This window comes from Vespa crabro, chromosome 10, assembly GCF_910589235.1.
Source record: "Vespa crabro chromosome 10, iyVesCrab1.2, whole genome shotgun sequence".
Lineage (NCBI taxonomy): Eukaryota > Metazoa > Arthropoda > Insecta > Hymenoptera > Vespidae > Vespa > Vespa crabro.
The window spans coordinates 5,569,560-5,586,401 of NC_060964.1; the positions used below are offsets into that span (position 1 = coordinate 5,569,560).

At 38.6% G+C, this 16,842-nt stretch overlaps 2 protein-coding genes across 3 annotated transcripts in view; one reads left to right on the forward strand and one right to left on the reverse strand.

The window, feature by feature from the left end:
* Nucleotides 1-3,123: 3,123 nt before the first annotated feature.
* Nucleotides 3,124-16,842, reverse strand: part of LOC124427262 (WAS/WASL-interacting protein family member 1-like) — a 219,956-nt gene continuing 206,237 nt past the window's right edge. The window contains exons 1-2 of one of the 2 annotated variants that reach the window (XM_046969938.1): nt 4,526-4,738; nt 3,124-4,141 (exon numbers count right to left, since the gene is read on the reverse strand). In XM_046969938.1, coding sequence (XP_046825894.1) covers nt 3,467-4,141; nt 4,526-4,549 — 699 coding nt within the window. In that variant the 5' untranslated portion in view covers nt 4,550-4,738 and the 3' untranslated portion in view covers nt 3,124-3,466. Of the gene's footprint in view, nt 4,142-4,525; nt 4,739-16,842 lie in introns of those variants that run through there. The other variant, XM_046969937.1, reaches the window with a different exon arrangement.
* Nucleotides 10,267-11,704, forward strand: LOC124427261 (probable H/ACA ribonucleoprotein complex subunit 1). Its single transcript, XM_046969936.1, has 2 exons — nt 10,267-10,357; nt 10,659-11,704. The coding sequence occupies exons 1-2, from the start codon at nt 10,292-10,294 to the stop codon at nt 11,463-11,465; spliced, it is 873 nt and encodes a 290-aa protein (XP_046825892.1). The 5' UTR covers nt 10,267-10,291; the 3' UTR covers nt 11,466-11,704.

Genomic DNA, 16,842 nt, shown 5'->3' on the forward strand with positions numbered 1-16,842 from the left:
CAATACTAATATTAACGTCGCGCCGACTGTCATTTCTCGTGTAAACAAGCGCACCCTACTGACATACGTGACGGCCAGCATAGACGAAAGGATTCTTCTTACTTTTTTTTTTACACTTTTTCCTATTTCTCTCCGTTTTCTTGATGAACATACGGTTTTATGATAGCATGCTATGCGAGAATAATAGTAGATTTTTGTTAGATTCGAGAAAAGAAGATATATATATAATAAAAAGTGCAATCTTTTAAGATTCTACTTCTTGTCCCGACGATAAAATGGAAAATTTCGTGGCTTTGTTCTTCTTCCTCTGTTTCTCTCTTCCTTTTTTCTAATTATTATGCGTCTACCCTTTGTGCTTGATGTTTGTCTGAGCAGGTTCATATCTGCCATCGCTCTGTTTAAAACTTATGTATGTACTTAGACATATATATATATATATATATATATATATATACACATGTATCTAAATACGTTGCGAATGTACGTGTAAACGCTTTGATAGTATAAATATCGTCTGATACTTTGACACACCGACGTTCATAAATCGTAGACGGGTATACGGAAAGTCCGTTTACCTCGTTACGGTGATGCGGAACGATCTCTCGTCGATTTGTTACATTTTTCGTTGAGTGTAATCCTACTTAATCCTAAGACATAATATAATCGATTGATAGCAAATAAGGTAGAGACATGTAAAATATCTATCTGTTGTATAGATATACCAATGTACATACTACATATATATATATTTAATCTATATCCAGTTTTTCTTCCGCGAGGTGGAGCAGTACGGAATCGTTTCGTTTCGTCAGAGATTTCTCTGATCGATCGCGGATTCCACGCTGACGCAATCTTATTAATGGGAACTTTCGTTGGCAAGCCTTCGGCTTGTAGCACTGCCGCAAAGAACTAAAGGAGAAAATGTCTACCTCCTCTTACAAAGGCACCGTTTAGGTCGCGAATAAACGGCGGATACCGTGATTCCGTATCCGTTATGATGTAACATTGTACATATATATATATATATATATATATATATATATACACCACAATTCATTTGACAGGAAGTACTGTGGTTTCACTTAACTTTTTCGACTTTTATATATAACCATAAATAGAATAGATTGCTCGTGTCTGTATAAACGAAAGAGATATCGTCTCTTCCGAATTCCTTCAATCGTATGTATCACGTCGAGAGCGATACGAATGCTAATTCATACGATTATTTTATGATAATAAAAAATAAACGCGCAGTATATGGGTTATGTAACGGAAACTCGTTCTCCTCTATCAAAGCAAATTGCTTTCCGAAAGCTACCACCTTGATTTCTCGATTTCGTTCCGCATATCCGCCATAATTTCTCACGCGTAAACATGCAACGATCGATCCTAGAGAAGTTCCTGATTTTAAAATAAGTTCCTCGACGTAGAATGATTGTTGAGATGAGATAAATATGGTAACCAATATTTACCGTCGGTCGCGGTCGGTCAACGTGCTCTTTTCGAATAAGAACGCTCATAAGTAAAGTACAGTTTTCGCGTCCGGTTATTCTTTCCCGCGATCTTCATTTCCTGTCTCCTTGAATCATGAGATATACATAGATATACTATTCCGCATTAATACGCAAAGCGAATTGAACTCTCTAATAAGGAATTAATTAAGTCCAGCTGATAATGAAACTAGTTTAACACTCGGCAGTTTATTAATGTTGAAAGTTTTATAAAGTTACTGGAACGTTGACTTCAAATAAAAATTTATTTATTCAGAAAACATGCATTATGGCCGGCATACGAACGAAGTTTTGATTAATGGATAGAGTTTAAACTCCTTGAGAATCTCTTTCGACTCTTCAATGTTACGTACTGTTATTGATATAGAACCGGAACTCTCTCATTTATATTTTTCTCCAAATTCTCGGACTCGACTTTAAATCGTACACTCGTATCCATTCGCTTAGGAACAACTCTTGCTAAAATACAGTGCCGCGTATACGTAACGCGTATGTAAGCGTCGTACTTTCGACGTCCTACATCCCTGGAACCTACTTTCCTAGATTTTAAGATCGCTTGCATACGTCGAGTTCACTTTCAATTTCTACTTTTTTACGCGACAGCCTCTCGTTCCGCTGCAGAGAACGCATCTCATTGTTAGCATACGAAAACGACTTTTGGGTGTGGTAAGTTTAGGGTGGGATGTTTTTTTTTATTTTTCCCTCGCTTATACGTGTGAACATTGTTACCGGAAGAACCATAAGAAGAGAAAACTAACAATGTGACTCTTTCACGTCCTACGGGATTCAGAGAACTCCTTTATAAATGTTTGCATTGTATGCGTTTTGTGCAACGTGCGACTATAAGCTTCGATAACTGGCAAACTATTGTTTAGTTTTTGTTCCCTTTCTTTCCTCATTTTTCTTTATACTCTTACTTATTTCATCTTATACGGTACTCCTTATACGGTATTCTCCGTATGATACTTACGCAGCATTCTCATATGCATCGCTCGATCCTTTCGTATCTTTTCGCTTTATCTGTGAGAGACTAAAGGAGCTCGTATTACTGAACGATCTCGACAGCGCGAGAAACGTCTCGGTTGCAAAGTACATAGTACACGTAATGCGATGGCGTACGTGAGAGATGTCAAGAGTCTTGGAAGAAAGAAAGAAAGAAAAAGAAAGAAAAAGAAAGACAGAGAGAGAGAGAGAGAGAGAGAGAGAGAGAGAGAGAGAGAGAGAGAGGTCTTACTCAATGGATGCGATTAACGTGCTTTTTTCTCACTTTGACATTTACACGAAAGGTTTTTATGGCCTATCGTCTTAAAGGTAAATGGCTATAAGCTCGTAAGTGGTTGTTTTGCTACTGGCACACTTAGAGAGTTATATAGCGACAGCGCAACGTTCTATAACGGGTGAAAGTCCCCTTGCAATTCTTCATAATCGCACGGTCAGAAGCAAGCTAAGGCAACGCTTTTCCCTCTGTCATAGGTTGCTCATTAAGAGGAAAAAGAGGAGGGGAGGTTTCGTAACGAGAGTAACTTAATACAAAAAAATATCATTTTATTCATTTACGAAAAAAAAAAGAAGAAAAAAAAAAGAAGATATAATATAATACAGGTTGTTCGGGTAGAATCTCAACGAATACAATATCGGTGCATTCGACATGAACGAGAGCCAGGAGGATCGTTTCCGGTGGCATTCTCATTTTTTATTTATTTATTTGTTTTTTTTTTTTTTTCATTCTTACTATCGAGCGAAATTTTTCTCTAGAATCTAATATACCCACGAGTGTCATTCCCTCTTCCTCGTGGGACATTACGTGGTCTCCTCTCTCTGATGTTGGTGCGCGGTTTTGATCGGAAGGTAGAAGGAAGAAGAGAGTTTGCGGTGGAGGAGGGAAAGGATAAGAAGAAGGAAAAACTCGAAGAGTGAGGTCCCTATTGGTCGTTGTGCTATATCACAGCCCGATCTCAGTGATGACCGTAGCCACCGAGTTCGAGCTCGTGTCCACCACCGTAACCACCATCGCCAAATCCACCGCCGAAACCGCCACCTCCGTGATGATCCTCGAGTACGACGGGATAAGGTTCTTTTACGACGACTGGGACTTTAACGGGATAAGGTACGGGTTTTGTCACAGTGTAAGGAACCTTGACAGGCACCTTGACCGGATACGGCACTTTGACGGGCACCTTGACTGGTACCTTGATGGGATAAGGTACTGGCTTATCCACTGGATAGGGCACGTGCTTCTCGACCGTTACCGGATAAGGTGCTGGCACGTGTACGGGAACCGGTCTATCGATGGGTACCTTAACCGGTACTTTTACCGGATAAGGTACATGTTTTTCGACCTCGACTGGATACGGCGCAGGGACAGGTACTTGTTTCGTTATTGTCACCGCCGGAATATGTTCGGTCGAGATCTGTTCACCTCCTCCGAAGCCACCACCACCAAAACCACCTCCTCCGAAGCCACCTCCTCCGATGCCATGACCTCCGCCAAAACCTCCCCCTAAACCGTGACTACCCAGGCTCAGTTCTAGGCCACGCTTCGTTTTTTCATCCTTCTTTTCGATGTTAGATTCACTCTTCTTCGTCTCCTCGGCCACGGCCATCAAAGCCAGGCTGCACAGGAGTAGCACCTGAAAAATATCAATATTCGTTTCTCATTAACTTTCTAATTCTTTTTTTTTTTCTTTCTTTCTTTCTTTTTTGCGCTCGTTAACGCGACGAGGTTTCCGGTTAAAGAGAAAGAGATAGAGTAAGAGAGAGAGAGAGAGAGAGAGAGAGAGAGAGAGAAAGGGAAAGAGGGAGAGGGAATCTTATAGAGAGCGTGTTTTTGAGATAATTATAATTATTATTATTATTATTATTATTATTATTATTATTATTATTATTATTCGTTAATGTAATGAAATAAGAAGAAAAAAAATGGTCTATCTCTAGCGAGTCTAAAATAAAGTCCTTAGACGAGCGGAGACTCTCTCACGAATGGTGCGATTCGAGCGGCTGCAGTCGCTACTCACTTTCAGTTTCTCGGTGCTGTACATGTTGGTCGGCAATGTGCACACTGGCTCCTCTATGGGTTACCCTGGCTTTTATAGGGGGACGTAACTGGCAACGGGCCGTCCGTACGGGCAACTCGAGCGTGCCGATGAAATTATTGCAGAGTAGGAAGTTAATGGGAGGAAAGAAGGAACAACGACTTTGCGGACAACGCTGTTCTTCAAACTCCTTTGTTTCATCTTCTTTTGGTACTTTAATTTCTATGTCTTTCTCTTTCTCTCTTTTTCTCTCTCTCTCTCTCTCTCTCTCTCTCTCTTTTCTCTTTTTCTTTCCGTTTTCCAATTTTACTTCTTTATTCGAATTACAAATTACGAGTTTCTTTTTGTTTTGTACGATGAATATCCCCATTTTAAATTTCACAAGTCCAAACTTCTTTTTACAATTGCTGATTTTCTACGTGAGAAAAGGCACGTTTCCAAAAAGAAATAAAACCAGAGATAGATAGAGATAGATAGATTGACAGAGATATAGATAGATAGAGAAAGAGAGAGAGAAAGAGAGAGAGAGGGAGGAGAGAATAAGAGAAGGACCTTATTGTGCATAACATCGAATTTCGAAAGAAAGGAAGGACCCTTGTCGATTCAGTCGAATGGAGAACACAGAAAACCTTTTTGCCAATATAACATGCATTCGCAATAAGTTTCTGACGTATGAATATTATCGAGAAGGATATTATTTATTATTAATCACGATACTAAAAAGTTCGATATATAATCACAAGATTTCGTTAAATTTTCTCGTCGCTCGTTCAAGGAGCTTTTGACTGTAGTGTTAATAATGGCGCAACGGAGACAATAACTAATTATGGCTATAATCAGATATCATTTTTAATCCGATTAAGTTTAACAAAAGGGATGCTCCGTTTCTTGGTAGCACCACGGGAAACTTGATTAATATTACAAGCTCGTATAAGCTGCGAAAGAAGTTATTTAGTTTTCCTTTCATAATGTTTTAATCGCATTGCTTACGATGCTAATTTGATTTAATATTTATTTATAGAAAAAACAAAGTTAGTTAGATCTTTTTGTACGATTGTGGAATTCGAATCGTCCTATTTATCGTTATAATGTGTCAATTACGTTGCTCGCTTCGGTCGTTTGATAATCGTTATTGCATAAATCCTCGACGTTCCCTCTCATCGCTTTACTACGTCGCTTTAACGCGCTTATGCAGAATCATTATATTTTTACCGGCACGGCAAAATCGTACATCATCTTTAATCTCACGTGCACGTTACTTTTTTGCGTAACACAATTCGAGACACAAGTGTGGCGAAACGAGGTACGACGCGAGTTCTTGCCGGGCTTTTTTTAACCAACATTTTTAACGAAAGAGAAATAGAAAAAATAAAAAAAAATAAAAAAATGAAAAAGAAAGAAAGAAAGAAAGAAAGAAAGAAAAGAGTAGACAAAGCGTACATAGGCCATCCTTCTTTTCTTTTTTCCTTTTCCGTTTTTCTTTCTATGACGATTCGAGACAGCATTCGAGCTTGGTTAATCTCAGGATGGCTTCGTACCCCCTCCCCCCTCCCCGCTATCTCGATTGTTCGAAGGTACCCTGGAATATCTCGCATATCCGTGCTTTATCAAGCTTATCGACGAGAATAAATTTCCATATATCTGAATTGGAATTTGAAAATATTGATTGGAGAGTTGGTACGCGCCGTTTCAGTCACGTACCGCTTTCCGATAGTGAAAACGTAGAGAACGCGAAGGAAAGGAGATGAGGATTCTTGGATTCCCAATAGTTTCTGTTCGGCTCACGGAAGGAGAACGTTAAATCGTTTTCAACGAATTTACGAGGAAGGCCGGAATAAGGGAACGCGTGCTTGTTCGGAAGGCGAAACGCGGTAGTCCGTGAGGTTTCTACGTCTTCGTTCGAGAACAGAAGCGATCATCGTTCGAGAAGGTTCTTATAATGACGTAATTGAAATAGTACTTCGAAACGATACGGTTCGTAGATGTGGCATTAAATAAAACACCTGTTGTTGTTGTTGTTTTTTTTTCTTTTATGTGGTTTTTTTAAAACTCTACGAAACATAGGAAAGTATATATTCGTCGACTTCGAAATTACATAGCACAACATGATTATGATGATCTATACGTTCGCGCGTATTTACGGCAGCACAATTCCGCGGTCTGTTTCAAGAAATTGGCTACGAATGGGTTTTCAAATTGAAGAAAGACTCGTATCGGATTTGAAGTCGATGATTAGTCATCGATCGTTTTATCAAAATGATCGGTATTAACTGATAGATATTCGAATCTGAATTATTGCCTTTTCTCCGTTTTACGTTTTTCTTTATCTTTCGAAAAACAATCTCGTTATTTTTAATCGCCGTAGTTTTCCTATAGTTGTCCTCACCATTATCGTTGCATTTCCGATTATACCCGAGACATTACACAGATTTTAATCACCGATATATTGATTCGAAAGTCTTCCTGCATTAAGAACAACATCAGGAAGCGGTCGCGGTCATTCCCTTTGGAATTTCAAGTCGAGTACACACATAAAGGAGAAACCGTTCTTTTACTTCACTTTTGTGTCGGCGATTATTTGTCGAGATAACGCGACTTCGTAATATTACGTACACGGAACTTCGTCGATGAGAAGTTGGGAATCGGCTTTTACATACTCCTATATCGGCCGCTATAATGTAATCCTATTATGGGTAACGATCGATCGTGTACTTCCTAATAACTTAGCGATATTTACAAAATTGTCGTGCCAAAGTTTAGGCGTGCCTTTCGTACAAAACCGTGGAAGCTATAATATTATGGCAAATTGATTTTTTGCGGCCGTGCCTCTGTACCACAGGTTGGAGCTAATATTCACTGTCGATGGGTAACCCGAACGCGATCTAAGAGATCGGCGAGAGCACCAAAGCGAATTTTCTCCAAAGTCTGCGTATTTCTGCTTCAGCGACCACAAACGTAACCTTATGCAATAATGGGAAAGGCTTTTGGAACCGTCCGGGCCACGACTCTCATGAATATATGGATGGATGTTCTCGCTCAAGGTGTTTATCAAGCCGTTTTCTAGTTACGCCCTTTTCCTTTTCCGCCTGTGCATCCCTTCACGATGTACCCAAGCCGTTTTACCCTCTTCCAACACCCCTCTGTCGTTTCAGTGCAAACGTAATTTGCGCCTTAAAGTATTCCACCGTCCTCGATTTTCTTCGTACTATTCTCGATCCTTAACTTTTCTTTATCGAGCGAAAGAAATGATTCTAGTTGATCGATAAACGGATGCCTAACAAAGGTTACGGATACAATTTTCCACAAGCGAGTATTTCATATAGTCGTGAATGTTTCGACGTTAATCATCGACAGAGGAGTAAAGCAATATTTGATTAACGATCTGAACGCTTAACGAATAATATGTAACGTTTTCGAAATTTTTACGATCGCCAGCGATCTATCAGAGGTATTAAAAAGTTGCACTGGTTTAATTCGACAGAACGGTAAATTGTATCGACTGCATGCTCAATACTTTTTCACATACCCAATAAATGCGTTACGCTCGACTAAATAAAAAATAATTTTTTAATTGTCCGTGACTAAAATCATATAGAAATCAACATTGGCATGTTTCTGCTGTATCGATCCGACCCACGAATTAAAATGGCTGGTAAAATAATATTGCTAATAAAATTGAGTCACGTTTAATATTAAATCTTTTATATCTTTTTATCTTTAATTATTATGTAATCGGATATGGCAGTGGAAAAGAAATTAAATTAAAAAAGAAAGAAAGAAAGAAAGAAAGAAAAAAAAAAAGAAAAAGGAACCCTAACTCGTTTGGTGGACTTGCGCGAACACGTGCTCAGTCTGGCTCTGACGTTATCGCCAAGAATTATCGCAGAATCTGTGAAAGGTTTGAGTAAAAAGCTTGCTTCCTTTCGCGGATGACAAACCATTTTACGCAGTACCAATAAATTTTCGCTCGTGAAAGTCTTGAATAATATATAATTGACAAGCAGTAGGTTGCGCCATTAAATCGATAATTTTACATTTAGTCTGGATTAGAACACGAACGGGAGATCAAAAAATGAAAGATACATGAATATACATATATATATATATATATATATATATATATATATATATATATATATATATATAGGGAGAGAGAGAGAGAGAGGGAAAGCACTGAAAGATGATTTCCACGAGTTGTTCGCAACGCAATCACGACGCAATATCGACGCTTGTCGGATTAACCCGCAACGACGACTTCCCCTAGTGCATCTATCTAGTAATTAACCGAGCACCGAGCATGATGCCGGGAATCTCTCAATTACCTGGTGTCCACTAAGCGAGAAAGAAGAAGAGAGAAAGCTGCATTCGTTCGTTCATTTTCGCGACAGTCCTACCACCATTATTATCATCCGTTCTCACACCAACATCGACATCAAAACTCGCCTCGCTTAATTATATTTACGATCGTAATCATCGAAAGGTGTCGTATCATAAATAAGCGAATTAATTAGCGAGAGGAGGCTCTCGAAATCTAGAAATGAAGAAAAAGAAAAATCGAGAAATGAGAGACACGTAACACAATTTTCGTTTCTCTTCGCAACCTTTACTCTTCCATCTTCCTTTTTATCCGATAGAGCGATATGGACGGTGTTGGATATTTTTATAATGAGCTGACAATTTTCTCTAAAATTATGCATTACCAAAAACTTTCTTTACCAGTCTGAAACGAATGGAATTATGCAATGGCCTCATAGTCGAAAGCATCGATCGCCGGGACTTACGTCCGGTAAATTTTTTTCTTTTTCGAGGCGCGAGCAAACGTCGAAATTGTGATCACGAGTGTAACGTTCTACGATTAACGAAAGAAAGGAAGGTTTTCGCACTTGTTCCCTTCTACCTGTCTCTTTCTTCCAACATAGAGAAAAGAAAACGAAATGCGTGAACGCTATCATTCGTCGAAACAGCGCGTGAAATTGTAGCTTTACACGGAAGCGCGTTACACGTTAGCGCGTTTAATTGATTTACATACGTAGACGACAGGTACAACCAGCTTGCATTTCAAATCCTTCCTGGACGGACTATTCGCATCTTTGCAAATTCATGCCCTAGAACGTACATACGTATATACATACATACATACATACATACATACATCGATATATCCAATAACTAGAAGAAAGAAGGAAGGCGCGGCTTTGAGACGCAGCACGCGAACGCAGAAACGTTCACCGTTTCAGTGCCCGGAAACTTTCTTCCGATCGAGAATGGTGATTACGCAAGCGGTCGATCGCTTGGATCAGAATTATGTCCGGTATCGTTTACGAGCACTGAGTGAGCGGCGAAATTGCGGGCGTCAGTCTTTACCTTCTTTCTCCTAATGAAACAGAGAAAGAAAGAAAAAGAGATCGAAGAGAGAGAGAGAGAGAGTAAGAGAGAGAGTGAGAGAGAGTGAGAGAGAGAGAGAGAGAGAGTGATAAAAGAGAAACATGCGTATGATAAGTTTTTTAGATTCTATTCACGAGAAATTGATCATAAGTGGAAGAAAGATTTCACACAAATCGATTCACGCGATTCCTTAGCCCGTGGGAAAATGTAGCTGAGAAGGCCGGACTATTTTGCGATTATTAGTTCGCGTGCGTCACGAAGCGTAGCGTTCTATGGTCCACCTTAAGACGTTCCGGGCACGACGCGTACGTTTTTCCGGGGAGTGGGTCCGTGCTAGCCACGGCGAAAGTGCTGCTGGTATATATGCCGCTGATTGCGACTATGCAACTTCAGTGTGCACTACCGAAGTCTACCATGAGCACTCCGCAGGTGAGCTCGCTTCGAAGCTAAGAATCTTCTTAGCGTTTCAGGATATTTTTTATGACAAAGGGAAAACGTACTATATAAAACGTATCGTTTACTTGTTTTTATATCTACAAATAATCGAACTCATTGTTGAATTATTATCGCTCTAGTCGATAATAGCTTTATGTTCTGTTATTTTGTTTTGCTCTTTTTTTTTTTCAAATTATTTATAACGACAAATAGAAGAAATCGATTTTTTGTTTTTCTATTTAAAAGAGAATATAAATGAGGTGTTAGAAATAACATGGGAATGATCTGTTAACAGGCACTCGTTCTTCTCGTCCTCGTGGCAACGGCAACGTTAGCCACCGAGACGAAGAAGCCATTAAAGAAGGAGGCCATCGATAGCAAGGACGCAAAGAGTAAGAGAGGATTGGAATTAAGTTTGGGTCATGGCTTCGGCGACTTTGGCGGGCACGAAGGACTTGGCGGCGGATTGGGAGGAGGTCATGGAGGAGGCTTCGGAGGAGGCGGATTGGGAGGAGGTCATGGAGGAGGCTTTGGAGGAGGCGGATTCGGCGGTGGCGGTGGTTTAGGAGGTGGCGGTGGATTGGGAGGTGGCGGTGGACTCGGAGGTGGCGATGGAGGACGCATAAGTTCTATAACGATCCATCGAGAGGTTCAAGTACCAGTACCTGCACCATATCCGGTCGAGAGGAATGTACCGGTTCCGGTGGCGGTGCCAGTGAAGGTCCCGGTCGATCGTCCTTATCCCGTGCACGTGCCTAAACCTTACCCAGTGCCCGTGGAAAAGCATATTCCGGTGCCAGTTGAAAAACCGGTACCAGTGCCGTTCAAGATTCCCGTAAAGGTGCCCGTCAAAGTACCATACCCGGTGAGCGTACCTGTAAAGGTACCTTTCCCTGTACAAAAGGAAGTACCTTACCCGGTTAAGGTCCCCGTTGTCGTCAAAGAATCTTATCCAGTACTCGTCCAAGGAGGAGGAGGAGGAGGAGGTGATGGTGGTGGCTACGGTGGCGGCTATGGTGGCGGCCATGGCTATGGAGGAGGTGGCTTTGGAGGTCATGGCTTGGAGATTTCCGATTTTGGTGGATTGCATCATCGACGATGATATTCTTGACCATGACCGTCGAGACCAGTCTACGCCAGCGATTATCATCTTGTATATAATTCTAGTATTCCCTTTTTCCAATTCCTTTTGCATACCAACAGATGCGCTATTCCCTCTCTCTCTCTCTCTCTCTCTCTCTCTCTTTCTCTCGTTTTTTTATTTCTCTATCTTTCTTTATTTTTTTTATACGCGGAAGTCTTTAGATTAATTGCGAAATAAAATAAATTATTTTATACAGATGTTTTATGTTGCTGCGATCTCGGAAGGTCAATGTCCTTCAATCGACAAAGTACTCTTTTACACAAGACAAAGTATCTTCCCTCCGATTCTATCCTCTCCTATTGGCTATGTTCACTGTAAACGTATCTATCGTCTTGGATAAGAAAAGGGCCGGAATCTCTTCACCGTTCTGTGATAAACTAGTAGGGCTTTCGTGTTCGTGGTACCAGCTTTTGTCTGTGACGCATCGTTCGCTTAATTACCAAGTACCGCCCCTAGAACTTAACGCCATGACTGTAGTTGGGAATATTGGGGATGCACGGTAGAAGATTAAGTTCTCGTTATATCCGTACGATACAGCTACCGTAGTCTTCTCGTTCATCTTTTTACAGAAGATGCAATAATAAGATGTACGAAAATTCTTGTAGGTTCTCTTGGTTCTTGTTATATAATGATTGCGACTAACAATGTTCAAGGGGCTATGATATAAGAAACTTTGGCATAATCTCAAAATACTTTGGGCCCGAATTCCGGTCGTACTAATTTAATACGTTATTAACGATAGAAAGTATATGAAAATATATGGGTATAATTAACAGCTCTTGCCGAATTTAATATTGTAATCGTTATATGTTGTAATTCATCGTAATTGCCATTGCCGAACAAAAAGAGCCTATCGATTTATTATTCGTATTTTCCCGGTGCACACTTGCGCCTCATTACGTTCGTCACGGTGAAATCACACCGAGCGTTGAATCGTCCACGGTGAAACTCATGAAAGAAAGCGAAACTATCTTGAAGCTCGAAGCGAGCTAATAAATCGCTTTATCACGCTCAAGGAATATTCATTAAGGGAATTATATTCGATCAGAAGTTATCCAACTTTACTAATTTCCTGTGAAACGCAGACGGAGGTGGGAAAGAAATGATTGAGATTGGCGAAGCTTTCAAGAGTCTTAACTGATGGGCTCAAATCACGTTTATCTTGGTATGTAATGTATTTATATACAAGTTTTTTTTTTTTTTATTTCTTATGTATTTATATGTAGCTTTTTCTTTTTTTTTTCTTTTTTCTATATCGGAACACCTTCAAAATATCTTGAAGACAATGCGCTTTTGAAACAAAAAAAAATGTTTCAGACAAAAGTTGTTCGTTTTCTTTTCCTTGTTTTTTTTTTTTCTTTTTTTTTCTTTTTTATAACAAAAAAAGATTTCTAGATAAAGTTGACCCTGATGTAATCTTCGAAACGTTCATTCGCATGAGAAATAATTAATGCTCTTGTATTCCATCCAAAGTAAACAATTTTTATATTAAATTTCCTTTTCAAAAAAATGCCTTGTTCTCTGAGATATTTAGGTGTTTCAATTTAAAAATCTCATCCTGTATATGTGCATAAATACGAAACATGAAAAAAAAAAAAAAAAAAAAATTGGAGTATCGTAAGTTTCATAACATGCAAAAAACACAAGCGTTACATCGGTAGTTGCAATGTTTCGTCAGTAACATGGCATTGTCGTTGCTATGAACGTCCGGTATTTAAACGACGCACTTTCTCGTATGCTTCCCAAACCATGTGATTTTCTATCGCGACGTCATAATCACTAATTGGATTTGGATTTTATCTCTCGTACTTTTCGTACGAGATAATTTGCGTCGACGGTTCACGGGAAATAATTACTTCTTTTTCTTTTCTTTTTTTTTTTTTTTTTTTTTACCCCCATAGAGGATAAACGAACGAGCGAAATTGCTCGTATCGTTCAGTTAATTAGAAAGATTGGTTATGTTACAAGCAATCTCGGCGTAAAGACAAAAAAGAAAAATAAAGAACCTATCGTAAGAAAAAAAAGAAAAAAAAAAAAAAAAAAGGAAAGAAATTTTACGTTGTTTCGTACGTATGCATATAGATACATCTGGCGAATGGCGTACACGTAATGGCGAATGTAGAAAATTGACGGAAGTCAACTTTCCCGTACTTTGATCTAAGATTCCTCTTCCGTAATATTAATTATTTGTTGAATAATCATAGTGAATTGTATTTCTTAGCGGTCTGATTTTAAAGTACCATTTAGCATGCTGAATCATGGCTGGAATTCCATATTTGGTCGATGTAGGAAAAGCCGTATGCTCTCATGCAAGTCATATAATTGCTTTCATCTTATAGCTCATTCGTCGAGTCGAGCTCCCGTAGGCGAGAATTTGCATTCGCTTCTCGACTTTCGCAATACAATGTTTCATATATACGAAGATGCAATCTGACTCGAATGCACGAACCAAGGATGAAGGGTTGCGCGAGGGCTGCAGCCGTTACTGTGGCCTAATTAGGCGCGTGATCGCGACATTAAACACACGTCACGTAGTTAATCAGTGCGACATCGGAGTTAGATGGTCACGTAAACGATTGTGCCAAGGAATTTTTTCTTTTTTTTTTTCTTCTTCTTCCAATTTTCTTTTTTTTTTCTTTTTTTCATTTTAACGGCTCGCTAACGGAGATTCGTTGGTGCACGTTTTTGATCGTTATTGTGCGACTTCGTACGGGTTGATGAAAAAATTTCTCGTTCATTCCAATTTTTATGTATTTTATTTCGCTTGTTAAAAATGACGAAGTCTCAGTACACGAGCGTTTTTATTCTTCTCGATTCCGAGAAAATGTTTTGCGTATAAATAGAGCTTGACACTGTTGAAATTTAGCACTGGCAACAAATAGCTATTCCGACGAAAAAGAAGGGAAGGACACATCGTGTCGCAGCTGTGTAAACGTCTCGAAGGGGAGAGCTTAGTTTAAAGGAACTTTGCTACTTCGGGCATCCGTCACGATGTCGCGCTCGTTTGAAAAGATTCTCGACGTGACCTTTCTCTGAAGAAAATGTGTTCACGTGTGTACATGCTCGGCTACCATAGTTCCTTGAAATCAACTTTAAACATTTAACTTTAAACATTTTCTGTTTCTATTTTTTTTTCCTTTTTATTTTTTTTTTTTTTTGCAATCCAATCATTTTGCCTATAACAAAGGTGAAACGTTCAAAAGTTGTCATTAGTCTTTTTCAATTTCTTTAGATAATAACACGGATAATTCGTATATAAATGTTCTTCGATTCATTGATTCTATTAGATTAGATATAGATTTATCCAAGATCCAAGGAAGAAAACTTTCTTAACAACAAGAGTTGCATAGTACGTGGATAGAAGCTAGCAGGTGAGGCAAAGCTTAGCGTTTACTCGAACAGCTAGGATTCGTGTCTATATACATTTATGATGTACGCACTGGAAGCTTAACGGAGACATAAATCAGATATTAAGCCTGCTTCATACTCGGAGTCTCGTGTTAACGGATGCGTAATGTTCGATCGCTCGGTTTCACAGCCGTCCAGCTGCTACGTCTATGTCTGATATCTCCGAACAATATTCTACCAAATCGGTAATTGAATGGCAGTTTGCCGACGTTAACGGTATATTTTGAAGCCGTAATACGATCTAGCACATTAAATCGTTCATGATTCAAAGTAAGATCGGTCGAACGATAACTACAAATTGCTTTCCTTTTCGTACCGTTGCCTGTCGTTATCTAAAAGATTAATACGGGATAGACATCGAGTGATTGTCGAGTTAACAACGAGTGGAATTAACTTTAATAACTTACGCCATCGGAAATCTCGTGTCAGTAATTGAAATATTTCTACGATAATGCAGCCGATATGTTCATGAAAGATCAATGATAAATAAGTTTTCGAAAGGAATATTTGCTTTGTCCATTGCCAATGCATGCCATAGATAGAATTAAGAGTTATATCGTCGAAAAGATAAAGGATCGCATTAAGAGACAATACTTGTTGTAATCAAATTAAAACACTCACTTATGTATAAGAGAAATTGAACGCTTCAAAACAATTTTTCTATGATATATTCTTTTATCTCAGTGAAACGATCGATGTTATTCGGAAGAACGTCAACCTCAATTTTTATTTATTTATTTATTTTCTTTTTCTCTTTTCTTTTTCTTCTTTCTTTCTTTTTTTTTTTTTGTCACGATATATCTATTCGATGAATTGGAGCGACTTTCTAATAATTACTTCCTCGTGTCTTACATTTCTATCATGGCGTAATTGCAAGCCTATCCCCTTTTACCTCTCCATTTCCGCCCATTGATCTCCATTTTAAGATTCTCGTGTGACATTGCGTTTCCAGATAGATACTCATCGAAGATGGACTTTTCCGATTATATTTCAAAATGCTCACGTGATATTTACTTTGCTTTTTCTTTCTACACCAAAGCTAGCTACTTAGATCTGCGATTCACCTAAGTACCGAATAGTAATCCTTCAATGGATAAACCACGTTTGTTAAGTCGATCGACGAGATGGAAGCCGGACAGTGACTTACGATTTGTACGAAAGCTTTTGAGATTTTTGTACACTTTTGTACAACGAAAGGCTTTCAGGTGGTTTGGAATAATACATGTGCAAAGAACGGGCCAGAACGTCTATATCTGAGCTTCTCGCACTTCTAATGTAGCGATGTATTTGAGCTCGCATTGAGATCGATCAAATCCTAATATTTTAAAAAAATTTCCACGTATTTGAATTCATTCAATGATTCGATGATCTATCGTAAGTATTAATTGAATAAAATTTATCGATACCTTTCATTTATTTTATCTACGTACGATCATTCACTGTGAAATATTTAAATACATTTTAAAATTGTATGATTATTTTTAGATCGAGCAAAGTGTCTTTTTTAAATTTTTTAATAGGCACGAATAATTTAATATGGATCTTTTTTTTATTTTTTTTTTTTTTTTTTTTTTTTTTTATACGAAGTACGTGAAGAATCAAGAAAGTATTGTCTTTTGTTTTGAACAGCTATTAGAAAACAAGACGAGAATTATTTTAATCTTTTTCAAAAGCTTTTGATAAGACACTTTTTAAAATATGCATTTGGCATTTTTTTTTTTTTTTTTTTTTTATATCGCGTTATGCAGGAGAAACTCGAGTGGTAGTTTGTACCCAACGTTTAGTAAAGTGACATCGATCGTGCATTAAACGACGAATACATTAACGTCAAATCGTTTTTAATTGCAATTATATTGCCTTCGGAGCAACTGTCTATTGAATCGAGTTTATATTCACCAAATTTGACAGTCTAACTTTGTTTTCGTTA